Below are 12906 nucleotides of genomic sequence, written 5' to 3'. Positions count from 1 at the left end.
ATGTTTACTAGAAACACAATTAATAATGATTATATCTTTAATTCTGTCTGTCATATTTACTGATACATCCAAAAAAATCTTGTTATAATTGATTAAGACACGTTTTACATCACTTTGATGGTAAATGGACAACGAGGTTAAAATGCAATGAAGCACACTATGGTTTTACAATATTCCTTTAATAACTTATAATTAAACAGACATAAAGTAGTATTACTATAATTTCATGGTGCCAATTTATGTATGCACTTATTAGTCAATAATTTTCCTCTGATAACAGTTTCTATAATTTTCTTTCGTGACCATTTCAGTATCTGAGAGAAAATGTTACATTCTGTACAAACATTGATATTTTTAAAACTGGGTACAAAAATAGTTTCTGAACACTCCAGGGTGCGTTTTAATACTGTTACCATTGCTTGCTGCTTTGGCACCTTCCTGAATACCTAACCAAGCACAAGTACAACATCGATGCTCTTCTAAACACATTAAAGCATAGTTTTGTTCCAGTTTAAAATGAAAGAAAAAGAAACAGCCAAAGCAACAGAGAAAAGGAACTGACTGCCTTTAAAATGGTAAGGTGGTAAATACTGCAGAAAATTCAACTTGGTATCTAATTTAATTGAATAATATATTAGCAGCTGCACTTTTAAGCTTTTTTAAAAGTTTTTCTCCTTGATATTTAAGCCTGAAAGATATTTCTCACTTCATATGTGGAAATAGAAATGTTTTTCATAGCATCTGCTCATGTCAGAACATTTTATTTTTTGGCATCACAGTTAGATTAAACCTTGGCAGATTTTCGCTGTTGGCACAAGGCGACCTAAACGATGTGTTGAAATTTAGTAAACATGAACTCCGTCAGTAAATACAGGGTCCAACGTTGGATACCTTTTAACTACATATACGTACAAGAGTCACACATATCTTACACAAAACACTTCAATGTTCTTCTAATATCCAAGTATCCTGTATGGCAAAAGTATGAAGTACAAAGTAAACATAAAGGCCAATTTATACCTGAGAAATATAAAAATATTAATGGGCTATATAGCTTTTTTTTTGCTTTGTTTTAAAAGATCTCTTAACTTAAGATACATCCTTAATGTATATTTATATACATGTATAGTAGCTGAACAGAATTACAGTCTAACTAGATTCTAGGTATTATTGAAATCACATCCTTACTCCAGGTCATTTGAATCATTCTGAATAATTCTATTAATCTTTTCCTACATCTGGCTGTTAATTTAACATCAACATTGCTGAACTGTGTTGGCAACGTTGCTCATCAGTGTCCATTTCGCCTCAGAACGCTCCGTAGGTGTCTCCACGGGGAGGCACGGCGAAGGTTGGATAACCATCGTACGTTGCATACGTAGCTAGGTCCTGTCCCAAGGCAACAGCTTGCTTCAGCTGTGTAGCTGCCAGAGCAGACGCCGCGCCAGATAAAGCATATCCTGCAGCATAACATGGGAATGGGAGATCAGTAGATGAAGCCAAGTAGGAGACAGGCATACACAGAGGTCTGCCTGAAAGAAGAGGCAAAGCAATCATTACCCGGAGTGATAGTTACCATTTGAGTTAATACATTCAACTTCAGGTGCTACCATGCTATTATTTCCATTTTTGTGTGTTTTCTTTGGCCTTTTTGATTACTTGTATCTGAGGATCATCCTTTGCCTTATAAATAAGGAACTGACTTTGTTAATTACAACAGCCAACTTTACATTACTTATGCTGGATTAGTGAGTGGCACACACAAAATATCGGATGATTTCAGCAGGTCAGGTGGCATCAATGGAAAGGAATAAAGTTGATGCTTCAAGCTGAGACCCTTCATCAGGAACGGAAAGAAAGGGGGAAGAAGCCAGAAAAGTGAATTGGGGAGGGGAGGGAGTACAAGGTGGCAAGTGATAGGTGAAGCCAGGTGAGGGGGAAAGTATGTGGGGGAGATGATGTGAGAAGCTGGAAGGTGATAGGTGGAAAAAGTAAGCAGTTGAAGAAGGAGGAATCTGATAGGAGAGGATCATGGCTGAAAGGGAAGGAGGGGGTCTCCAGAGCAACCTGAGGGGCAAGTGAGGAGAAGAGAAGCCAGTTTAAATGTCAACTCCTTATTCTTCTCCATAGATGCTGCCTGACCTGATGAGTTCTTCTAGTATCTTGTCTGTGTTGCTCTGGATTTCCAGCATCTGCAGAATCTCTTGTGCTTATGATTTGTTGGATTACTGATTCTTATGTACAGAATTCTCTTCTACATCCAGGAAAAAAAAACACACGTTTCTGAGCACATGCACCTTGTGGGCAGTAAGCTGACCCCTGTTTAGCATTCAGGCCAGTAAATCACAGCCATCACTTCTCAATTTGAACCATTGGAAAGTGAGATTCACTGCTGGTGAAGGTGACCACAAATTGTAACTAATATCACAGCACTCCTATTGACGTGGGTCCATGTAACATGCTTTAACTGTCTAGGTCTACAGGCGACCCTCTCATTATGGAGAATTGTTCTTCTAGAACACGGCCGACTTTTAGTAACACAAAATGCATCATCTGTGTGTGTCGAAAAGAGTGAATTGAAAAAAAATTGTTAATTTAGTTTTCACATAATATTCACATTAGAATATATTTTTATTTTGTATCCAAGAATTTCTGATAGTGATTTGTGAATTCTGTGAGGGAAAATTTCTGTTACCCAACTGCCATAACATGGGGGTCGTCTGTATTAGGCCTGTTCTTAAGTTCTTGTAGGACAAACTGATCCTAGTCCCTCAATTTGTCTTTGTATTGTGTTACGGCTACCTCACTTTCATTTGATGTTAAATTCAATCATTGACCACCTACACTTCTGACTACAGTCGTAAGTAACTAAAATTTATTTCTAGATACTGTAAGTAATTACTTAACTTATGGGCATTCACACTCATTTCCAGCTTTGTTTGGATGCTTTTGGAATCCCTGCCTTCAACAATCCTAACCATAATAGCAAGACACATTTTGGACAAGAACAGATAACAGCAATTCACACATAGCAACAACTTACAAACCAGGTTTACTATGGAAATGGCCAGGATCATTTTTCACTTGGGTAAAGTATGGCTCATATGGCTTACGATGACAAAGATAAATGAGAAGACCATGAAAAATGGGCCTCACTCTTCATTTTCCGCACTCTGTCCTTTTATGTTAAATGGCCAAATATCACTCAAGAATGTTAACCTGAGGTAGCAGATAACTGACCTAGACCCAGATTACTGTCAAGAATGTTAGCCTGACACAGAATAAATTGTCACTCTATCCCTCTGTATGTAATCTAGTTATTGTGGAAACTCTTGTTATTCAAGATTTGTTAAATAAGTTGAGAAAGAATGGGGATGTGGAAATAAAGGGGAATGGGTAAAGTCTGAGCATTATGTTTGGAACTATTTGCTTGCAGAATGAGCAGACAACATGGATGGGTTGGCCAAAATAGGGTGCTACTTCCACCTGTCTCATCTCCTTCTAGATATGACTGTATTTTTCCATTATCTTGCCAACAGCTGTAATTCTAAATTTATTGAACCCTTCCCAGGCTATCTAATGATTTTTTTAAAAAAATGGATGTGCTAAAAAAATTGAAATAAAGGCAGAAACTTATGGAAACACTCAGCAGGTCAGGCAGCAGGTGTAGAAAGAGAAACAGTTAACGTTTAGGCCTGCGATCCTTCATTTTCATGAGTGTTTCCAGCATTTTCTGTTTTTATTCCAGAGTATTTAATGGAGCTTTCTTTCCCTTTACAAACATGATGTGTTCCCAACATTCTTTTTAAACTAAAGTTTATATTGCAGTGCATGTGCAGTTGTCTGTATAAAAGTGGAGCGAGGTGGAACTTAAGGTGTGCACAATCAATGATCAGCTTTGGTTTATTATGAAGAACGTTGGCTATCCTTGTTTCTTTTGAAGGATATCTGTTTGATTGCAAGAAGTAGTGGCAGAACGCACATTTTTACCATCTGTATTCATATAGTTCCTTCATCACAATGAGTAGCTGCTGATCCCTGTGACTGGTAAGTTTCATATCACACCAAATATGAGGAAAGGTCTGTGTCCTGGGGAGTTCCCTACTATGTGAACATCTAAATTCCTTGGTTCCAATGTTTTGTTCTTCAATAACCCATAAATTGGAAGCTTTGCTTGACATATAAACTATCCAGTGAGACGTGGAGGAACAGGGGGATTTTGGGGTTCATATCCATAGATCCCTCCAAGTTGCCATGCAAGTTGATTGTGTTATTCAGAAGGTGTATATTGTGTTGGCTTTCATTGGATCATAAGACATAGTGGCACAATTAAGCTGTTAGTCGAGGGATTGAGTTCAAGAGCTATGAGGTAATGTTGCAGCTCTATAAAACCCCAATTAGATCACACTTGGAATATTGTGATCATTTCTGGTCACCTCATTATAGGAAGGATGTGGAAGCTATAGAGAGGGTGCAGAGGAGTCTTACCAGGACACTACCTGGATTGGAGAACATATCTTATGAGGATAGGTTGAGCAAGCTTGTGTTTTTCTCTTTGGAATGAAGGAGGATGAGAGGTGACTTGATAGAGGTGTACAAGATGATACAGGTCACTCAACTGAGTGCTACTAGTGCCATGTAACCCAGTACTACCTGTCGCATGGTCGGGTGGTCAGCGACTAAACTGACTCCCCCACCAGGCTTGCCTGGTGAGGTGGGTGGCCCACTGCAGGACAGAAAACAAGACCTGTCAAAGGGCAGATGAACCTTCTTGTAGGGTCAACGGCCATCTAGCAAGCACATGCCATGAAGCACGGAAAGGACATCCCTTGCATCGAAGCTTGGTCTGGCCATTCACTGCAACAGAACATCCCCCAGCCGTCTTGGACCCCACCATGCTGCTGGATCCGGGAGGGGACATTGAGAGGGTGGGTCTGGACCTGTGCAACCCCCTACTCACCTAAAATCCATTCACGCACACGTTGTTCCTTTCTGAGGAGTGGGGTATAAACCTCACTAACTGACTGAAAGGAACCATCATCATCCTATGGGATGGATAGCCAGAGAGAGAGAGATAGACAAGACGATAAGAGGCACATATTGAATGGAGAGCCAAAGACATTTTCCCATGGTGGAAACAGCTAATATGAGGGGGGCAGAACTTCAAAGTGATTGGAGGAAAGTGTAGGGGAGATGTCAGAGATAAAATTTTTCACAGAAAATGGTGGATGAATAAAACGTGTTGCCAGCAGTGGCGGTAGAGGCAGATAAATTAGGGACACTTAAGAGACTGAGATAAGCACCTGGATGATAGAAAAACAGAGTGCTTTGTGGGAGAGAAGGATTAGATTGATTATCGAGTGCTGTACTGTGCTGTAATGTTCTTTGTTCTACGTTGGAACTCCCGTTCTGAATAATTGCTTTTTTAAAGATTCCCACTCTGGATCAGATTCTTCCAGACTCTGGGAAAGAGTCAAGCCATAGATGGTGAAAAGAGGAGTCTATCCTTGGTCACTATGGGTACACAGAACGTGCTGCCCTTTAACTGGCTGAACTGTATTTGAACTCAAAAGGAAGAGTGGTAATTTCCTGGGAATGTAATCCCTTGCGATTGCAAGCATGAAACCCATGGTCTTGTCCTAACAGTAAAATTACCAGCTTCTGGAGTGGAATGCAATGCCTGTGCAACCACTTTTGGCACAAAATGCTGGAATTTTGATCGGGCAGCACTGGTCACTCTTAGTCCTTGGTGTATTGCATATCTGGCACACAAGGGAAGATCAGCAACTTCCCAATTTCATTCTTAAACCGACTTGCACAACCCTAATCCCTATCTCAGTCTCACCTCTTTGACCACTGTTTTTTTTGTTCTAATTGTGTTCTTTTCTTGTAAAAATTGTGTATGTTTTTTTATTTTTCTTGAGAATGTTCCTTACTGACGTCATGTGCTTGTGATGCTGCAGGGAGTAAAGTTTTTCATTGCTCCCGTGAATGCATGTACTTGTGCATATGACAATAAGCACAACCTTGACTTTGACATGGATGTTGCTGTGCAGTGTTGCCAGGAAGCTAGGCCTCATTCTCAGAACAACTATGTTTTCAATGTATTGTATGTCTGCAGGAATTTGATTTAAAGGCAACCTCCTGTAGAAGATCTCAATCAGCTGCTGAGAATCTGATTCGGGACAATCTCCTTTAGTTTTTTAAAAATTTTGCCTATGCTATCCTGCACCTACCAAACACCCACACCAATTCTTCCTAACCGGCCCCCTGATGTTCACTCACCTCTCACCCCACCCTGACCCTGACAGAGTCACAAAGCTATACAACAACGAAAACAAGCTCTTTGGGCCAACTTGTCCGTGCCGATCAATTTTTTAAAAAAAATTATTCATTTACAGGATGTGGGTATCACCAGCTAAGCCAACATTTACTGCCCATCCCAAGTGGACCTTGAGATGGTGGTGATGAGCTGCCTTCTTGAACCGCTGCAGTCCCTGACGCGTAGGTGCACCCACAGTGCTGTTAGGGAGGGAATTCCATGATTTTGCCCCAGCAACAATGAAGGAGTGGCAATATGTTTCCAAGTCAGGTTAGTCAATAACTTGGAGGGATATTTCCAAGTGGTGGTGTTCCCAGGTACCTGCTGTTCTCATCCTTGAAGATGGTAGTGGTCGTGACTGTCAAACCGAGTTTGTGCAATTTCCCTGCATTTGGCCCACATGCCTCTAAAGTTTAGAGTCTAAACCTTTCTATTCCATGTCTCTGTTCAAATGACTTTTAAATGTCATAATTGTACCAGCCTCTACCACTTCCTCTGCTGCTCATTCCATATACTCATCGCCCTCTGTGTGGAAAGTATTGTCCCTCAGGTTCCTTTTGAATCTTTCCCCTCTCAGTTTAAACCTCTGCCCTCGCGATTTGGACTCCCCTACTCTGGAACAAAGACTGTGGTTATTCATCATATCCATAGCCCTTAAGACTTTATAAACCTCTACACTCCAGCCTGATCTCTGGATTTGATTTCCCCACCTCCCCCCTCCTGATCCTACCCCATTTCCTAGCAGTTCAGAAGTAGCCACGTGTCTCTGTAACCCTCTCTCCAAAACCCTGACTCCTAATCTGCAGTATCTGGGTTACTTCTACCGGAAAGGATTGAAGATTCAAGTTTATTTGTCACGTGTACAGTGAAATGCGTCATTTGTGTTAACAACCAACAGACCCAAACGTGCGTTGCAAGTGTCGCCACACATTCCGGCGGCAACATAGCGTGCCCAGCAGAACAACACAGAACACAACAAGCATCAAAACACCAACAGCAAAACTAGTCATGTTCCTCCCTCCCACTCACTCACTCACACTCTCTGCCCTTTAACCCAAAGACAGGTCATCTTCTTCGGCCTCCAGCCTTCAGAGGACTCAGATTTGGACTTGCACATGCAGACAGACGCACTGGGCCTTCAACCTCCCCAGGAGACTCGCGGAGATTCACAGATCTGGGGCTCTGGCCAATGGAGCTTATCTATGGGCTGTAGTTTCCAATCTCCAAACCACAGCAAGGCCAGGCCTCAAAAGGACCCTCCTGACTACCCTTCTTCCTGTTCCCATTAGTTCCTGATTCACAAGCATTTACTAGTCTCCGCACCCTTTCCAAAGCCCTATTTACCATAGGTCACCTACTCCCACCACCACCATTCCCATATCCAACATCTACCCTTTCCAAAGCCCAAAACCCTCTGCCCTACACCCAATAGCCCCAACAGGGCCTCTGATCTTTGGGTCTCTCTCTATCCTTCCAGATTCACCAGAGTGGACGATGTATTTGCCTCTCAGCAAGTGAAGGAATGTGTGCAACAGTGGTCAGCTTCAGTTCCTACTGCAGTTTGTGTTGGTGGGACCATGCATATTATAGTTACTGTGCACTGAATCTTTCGGCCCAGTTTTAACCGTAGAGGTGAAATATCATGGAATTACACAGCACTAGAAGCAGGCTATCTCATCTATACTAATCCCACATTTATTCCCCGCCTCCCCTCAGATTTCCATCCAGATTCTACCACTCACCTGCAGACTAGGAGCAAATTGCAATTAACCCACCAACCCTCACACCTTTGGGGTAATGGGAGGAAATCCCTGCCGTCACAGGAAGGGCATGCAAACTCCGCACAGGCAGAGCTCAGAATTGTTCCCAGGCCTGTGGAGCAGTGAGGCGCTACAACAGGTGGAATCTCAGTGGCTGACAGGGGTTTCCAACCTTTCTTCATGGTATTGGTCCATGGCACAAAAATGTTGGGGAGCCCTGTGTGTCTACATCCACATTCTAGGCCACTCTTCTTGTGTAAAAAAACACACACGAAAGGCTTGCAAGCAATGCACAACAGATGATAAATAGTAATTCTTTAACAGCATGCCAACTAACTGAATAGATGTTGCTCAGGAAGATGTCAGTACAGACCTTCACATACCTGTGAAAGCTGCATTTGGTGGCTCAGTGCCCTCCAGCTGGAGACCAAGAATCTGAAGTACGTGTTCCGCAGCATAACTCTTGGCTTCTTCCACAGCGGTGCAGAGTTTGGGTGGTGTGAATGGTTGGCTGCAGGAAACAATATTTGGTTCATTTTCAAACCCTACTGTTTCAGTTATACATATACACTAACGTAATCCTTTACTGTATGTAAACATGGCTTCGAATTGATTCGGTAAATGATACCGAGATTTAACATTTCAAAGTAATTGTATGCCATACACCAAATTTACAGCACAGAAACCAGGCTACATCAGTATTAGTTGCTCACATTCCTACTTCAGCTACCTCTATCCGCTTCTCCCTCTACCCCTTTAGTAAGTATTCTTAGTCTTAGAGATACAGCATCGTAGCAGGCCCTACTGGCCCAACGAGCCCTTGTCCCCCTGTTACATCCATGTGACAATTAACCTATTAGCCCATACATCTTCGGAATGTCGGAGGAAACAGGAGCACCTGGGAGAACATACAAACTCCTTACAGACAGTAGTAGGAATTGAACCCAGGTCGCTGCTGCTATGAAGCACTGTGTTAACCATTACGCTACTATGCCACCCCACTTTCTTCCTCCTATATTGTTCCCCTTTTAGATGGTCCTCCAATTCCCACTCATGATAGCCAGATGCACATTACAAATGCAATCAGAAAACCGCAGATGTTGGAAGTCAGAAATAAAAACAGCACATGCTGGAAGCACTCAGCAAGTCAAGCAGCATTTGTGGAAAGAGGGACAGTTAACTGGGGAAGGGTCCAAGGCCTGGAACGTTTACTGTACATGATTCCATAGATGCTGCTTGACTTGATGAATGTTTCAAGCATGTTCTATTTTTATTCCACCCTACAGCTACACTGTGGGTGAAAAAAGGCTCCAAAATGGCTTCTAGGTTTAGCCACCTCCATTAGTGGAAATATCTCTCTGTCTACTCTTTACAACACCTTCACAAGTTTGTTGCGATCTTGGTAGAAATCTCTAAAGGTTATCTTTAAAGTCTGCTTCTTCCTAAAGCTAAACTTATAGAGTATTAGAACCATAAAGGTAGGGTCCTCCAATATACTATATCAACACTGAACATCAAGCTCTATCTCTATTATATCCAATTCCATAGTCTTCTATGCATTGGAGATTCATGTACTTGTCTAAGTACTTCTTAAGTCTTGAGTTCCTACCTCCACCACCTCACAGTGGATTCCAGGTTGCAAGCACATTAGTGTGAAAACATTTTTACTCAGATTCACTTGAAACCTCTTACTTCACATCTTAAACTTATTCCACCTTACCAGGGGGAGATGTTTTTTACTGTTATAATTCTGTTTAACTCCATTGGTTCCCAATCAAATCATCCCCGACCCCAGAGTACTCTGCTCCAAGGAAAAGAAACCTAGCCTATCCAATTCCTCTTTGGAACAGAAATGCTTCATTGCAAGCGATATCATAGTGGATCTCCTCTCACTTCTCTCTTAACAATCCTCTTGAAGATGGCTGGGATTCACTCTGCTACTCAGAGTTTGACTATTAAAGTAGCAGCAACGACATGGAATGGAAGGTGAGAAGCCAAGAGGTTCTATTTGTGCCTGTCCTCGTAAGTCATTTGTACATGGTCCTGTCAGATTTGGCTTTTAATTAACTGATCTGAATTTACTACCAAAGGAGAACAATATTTTAACTATCCATCAGACACAAGCACTTTGTCTCATTGAGGTAGGGAGGGGAGGGGAGGAGGGAACGTCGACTCAGACCATGAGAGGCCTGCATCAGGCATTTTCATGCTTTACAAGGTGCAGATTGGAAGTCTGTGTGGGGCGCGACTCCTCGCACAGACACTAGAGCAATGTGTGGTTAAGTGCCTTGATCAAGGACACAAACACACTGCCACAGCTGAGGCTCGAACTAGCGACCTTCAGATCACTAGACGAATGCCTTAACCACTTGGCCACATGCCCAACACTCATTGAGGTAATGGAAACAAAATGAATTTTCCATTCTACAACCCTCAAATCCAACATCAGTAGAGATTTACAAAATGCACACATTTTGAAAAAACTCAATATGGATTTGTGGGGCGCCGTGGTAACATAGCATTTAGTGAGATACTATTAGAGCTCAGGTTGTCAGAATTTGGAGTTCAATTCCAGCGTCTTCTGTAAGAAGTTGGTATATTTTTCCTCATGAGCTCATGTGTCTTCACCGGGTGCTCTGGTTTCCTCCCACAGTCCAAAGACGTACCAGTTGGGAGAGTAAGTGGTCATCGTAAATTGTCCTGTGATTAGGCAAGGGTGAAATTCTTGGGTTGCTGGGTGGTGAGGCTCATTGGGCCAGAAGGGCCTGTTCCCAGCTGTATCTCTAAATAAATAAATCGAAGATGAGTCAGAAGGATTTCCTGCTCCATGATGAGATCACACTGAGTGAAACGGTCATCTTTGGAAGGGTGATTGGATTCTGAAGCTGCTTGGAAATGTTGAACTGGTATTGGAGGATAAGCAATGCGGAGATGTATGAAACCACTAATACAATGTGAAGTCAGGTATGACTCACTTGCCCTCCTATCTTCCAAATCAAATGGGTTATGGGTTCAAGGGCCACTCCAGATTAGATCATGCCTGGAAACTCCGCACACTATTGAGAGTGTTTCCAGAATGTGAGATCCAACACATAGCTTCAAAGAGAGCTCTCTTTGGCATCCTTGCTGATAGATCTTTTTCCACTAGTATTGCTAAAAAACAGATTGCTATCACATTGCTCTTTGTGACACCTTGCTATGGAAAAACCTGCCTACATCACTTTAAAACCGTTCACATATTCATTCCACATCTATCATTTTTACAGCCAAGGCTGGTAAATTGGACAAGTAGATGTTATCTATGGAGAAAAAACATAAGCTGTAAAAAGATAACACAAGATGAAATTGTATAACCTACATGTTTGTGAACTGATTGGCAAGAGCAGGAATGGTAATCTTGTATACAAAAAGTTGTCTTTGGTCTGGTCCAATTGCAGAGTGGAGCTGGTAAACAGGCTGTCCCCAGCTATTCTTTTGACAAATATCTTCTAAAACCTGTGTTAAAACACGATTTCATTTTAACCACTTATTAGTTTAATTGAACAAACTTGTAGCTCACAAAAGGTTTTGACATCTTTTGTAGCAACTAATAATATCTCGTACCTGAGATGGGTGCTTTATTCCTTGTGGTTTTAGGGTCACTGGATTGGTTGGCGTGAGCTCCATTCCAGGCAAGAGGTCATAAAGTTTCTCCTCTTGCCTTTTGTCCATTTTCACGTGGTAACCTGCATAACCACGTCCAATACCCGTATAAGCCAAATAACCTCGTCCTCCTAGCCCTCTAACTCCTGCAGCCCCTACAGGTACATTCATGTAAATTTCTAGGAATGCAAGAAGGCATTAAACTGAATCACCAGAAATCACTTTGATTCTCGTTTTGAAATGAAGAGGCTAGTTTTGATCACCAAGCTTGTTGAAAGATGGCATTCAGGCACTGATTAATGTGTATATGAAGCTTAACATTAATGTAAATGAATGGGAAATGGTATGGTTTAAACATGTTTCCCGATCATAAACAATGGGGACAACTAAGTGAATTTAACCATTGGTTACTAAATAGAAATAATGGTGTATGGGTGAGGGAGAAGATCTTGGGGAAAGCCCTTGTGCCACAGATATTTTTGTGAGCAGCACATCTATCCCATGTTACAAACCATTGGGAATTTACTTCCAATGAGCTCATCTTTCAAAACACTCGGTGAAGCCTTTATTTAAAACATGCATGGATTAAGATATGATTCTGCTTTGTCATTTCCATATTGAATGTAAACCACTCAGAAAAACAGAACAGTGCAATTCTAAATATTTTCACCAATTTTGCAATTTCTTCACAAAGACCTGGTTATCATGTTGAGTTTCTGAAGAATTAATTCGATTAATTTCCATGGCATGCTTTTGTAGTATAACCCGAAGAACTATTTGTTTGTTACAGTATCCCTCATACTTTAGCCAGTTCCTTAATAAGCTACCAGACACACTTCAAATGGATTTACGAAATTAGAAGTCCATTATTTTATCAGAAGTCTTTCCCAAAGGTAAATTGTTTCACTTTCTATAATTTAAATGTCACACAGAAATTCCAAACTAACTAATTTCAAGACAGCATCACGATTAAATGCATCTGTTTACATAAAATTGATAGATTCACAGATTAAAAGAAAACATAAAAATAAAATGTTTTCCGCACCATTGAAACAGTCTTTGGATATTCCACTCAGCAAAGTTTCTTTTACATTACTGATCAAACTTTGCAGCTTTTCACTTCCAACGTATTTGTTATCCTCATTTTACAAATGCATCTGAAAGGAGGTGCAATAAACTCAG

General features: G+C 41.3%; 1 protein-coding gene across 8 annotated transcripts in view; it reads right to left on the bottom strand.

The window, feature by feature from the left end:
* Positions 1-14: 14 nt before the first annotated feature.
* The window catches only part of a1cf (apobec1 complementation factor), a 46361-nt gene continuing 33469 nt past the window's right edge, over positions 15-12906 (bottom strand). For 3 of the 8 annotated variants that reach the window (XM_063071600.1, XM_063071606.1, XM_063071599.1), the window contains exons 9-12: positions 11686-11903; positions 11441-11577; positions 8466-8593; positions 15-1532 (exon numbers count right to left, since the gene is read on the bottom strand). In XM_063071600.1, the coding sequence (XP_062927670.1) occupies positions 1309-1532; positions 8466-8593; positions 11441-11577; positions 11686-11903 (707 nt within the window). In that variant the 3' untranslated portion in view covers positions 15-1308. Of the gene's footprint in view, positions 1533-8455; positions 8594-11440; positions 11578-11685; positions 11904-12906 lie in introns of all 8 variants that reach the window. The other 5 variants (XM_063071601.1, XM_063071604.1, XM_063071602.1 and 2 more) reach the window with 5 other exon arrangements.

Source organism: Mobula hypostoma, chromosome 19, assembly GCF_963921235.1.
Source record: "Mobula hypostoma chromosome 19, sMobHyp1.1, whole genome shotgun sequence".
NCBI classification, from domain to species: Eukaryota; Metazoa; Chordata; class Chondrichthyes; order Myliobatiformes; family Myliobatidae; genus Mobula; species Mobula hypostoma.
This window is presented reverse-complemented; position numbering and strand designations above follow the sequence as displayed.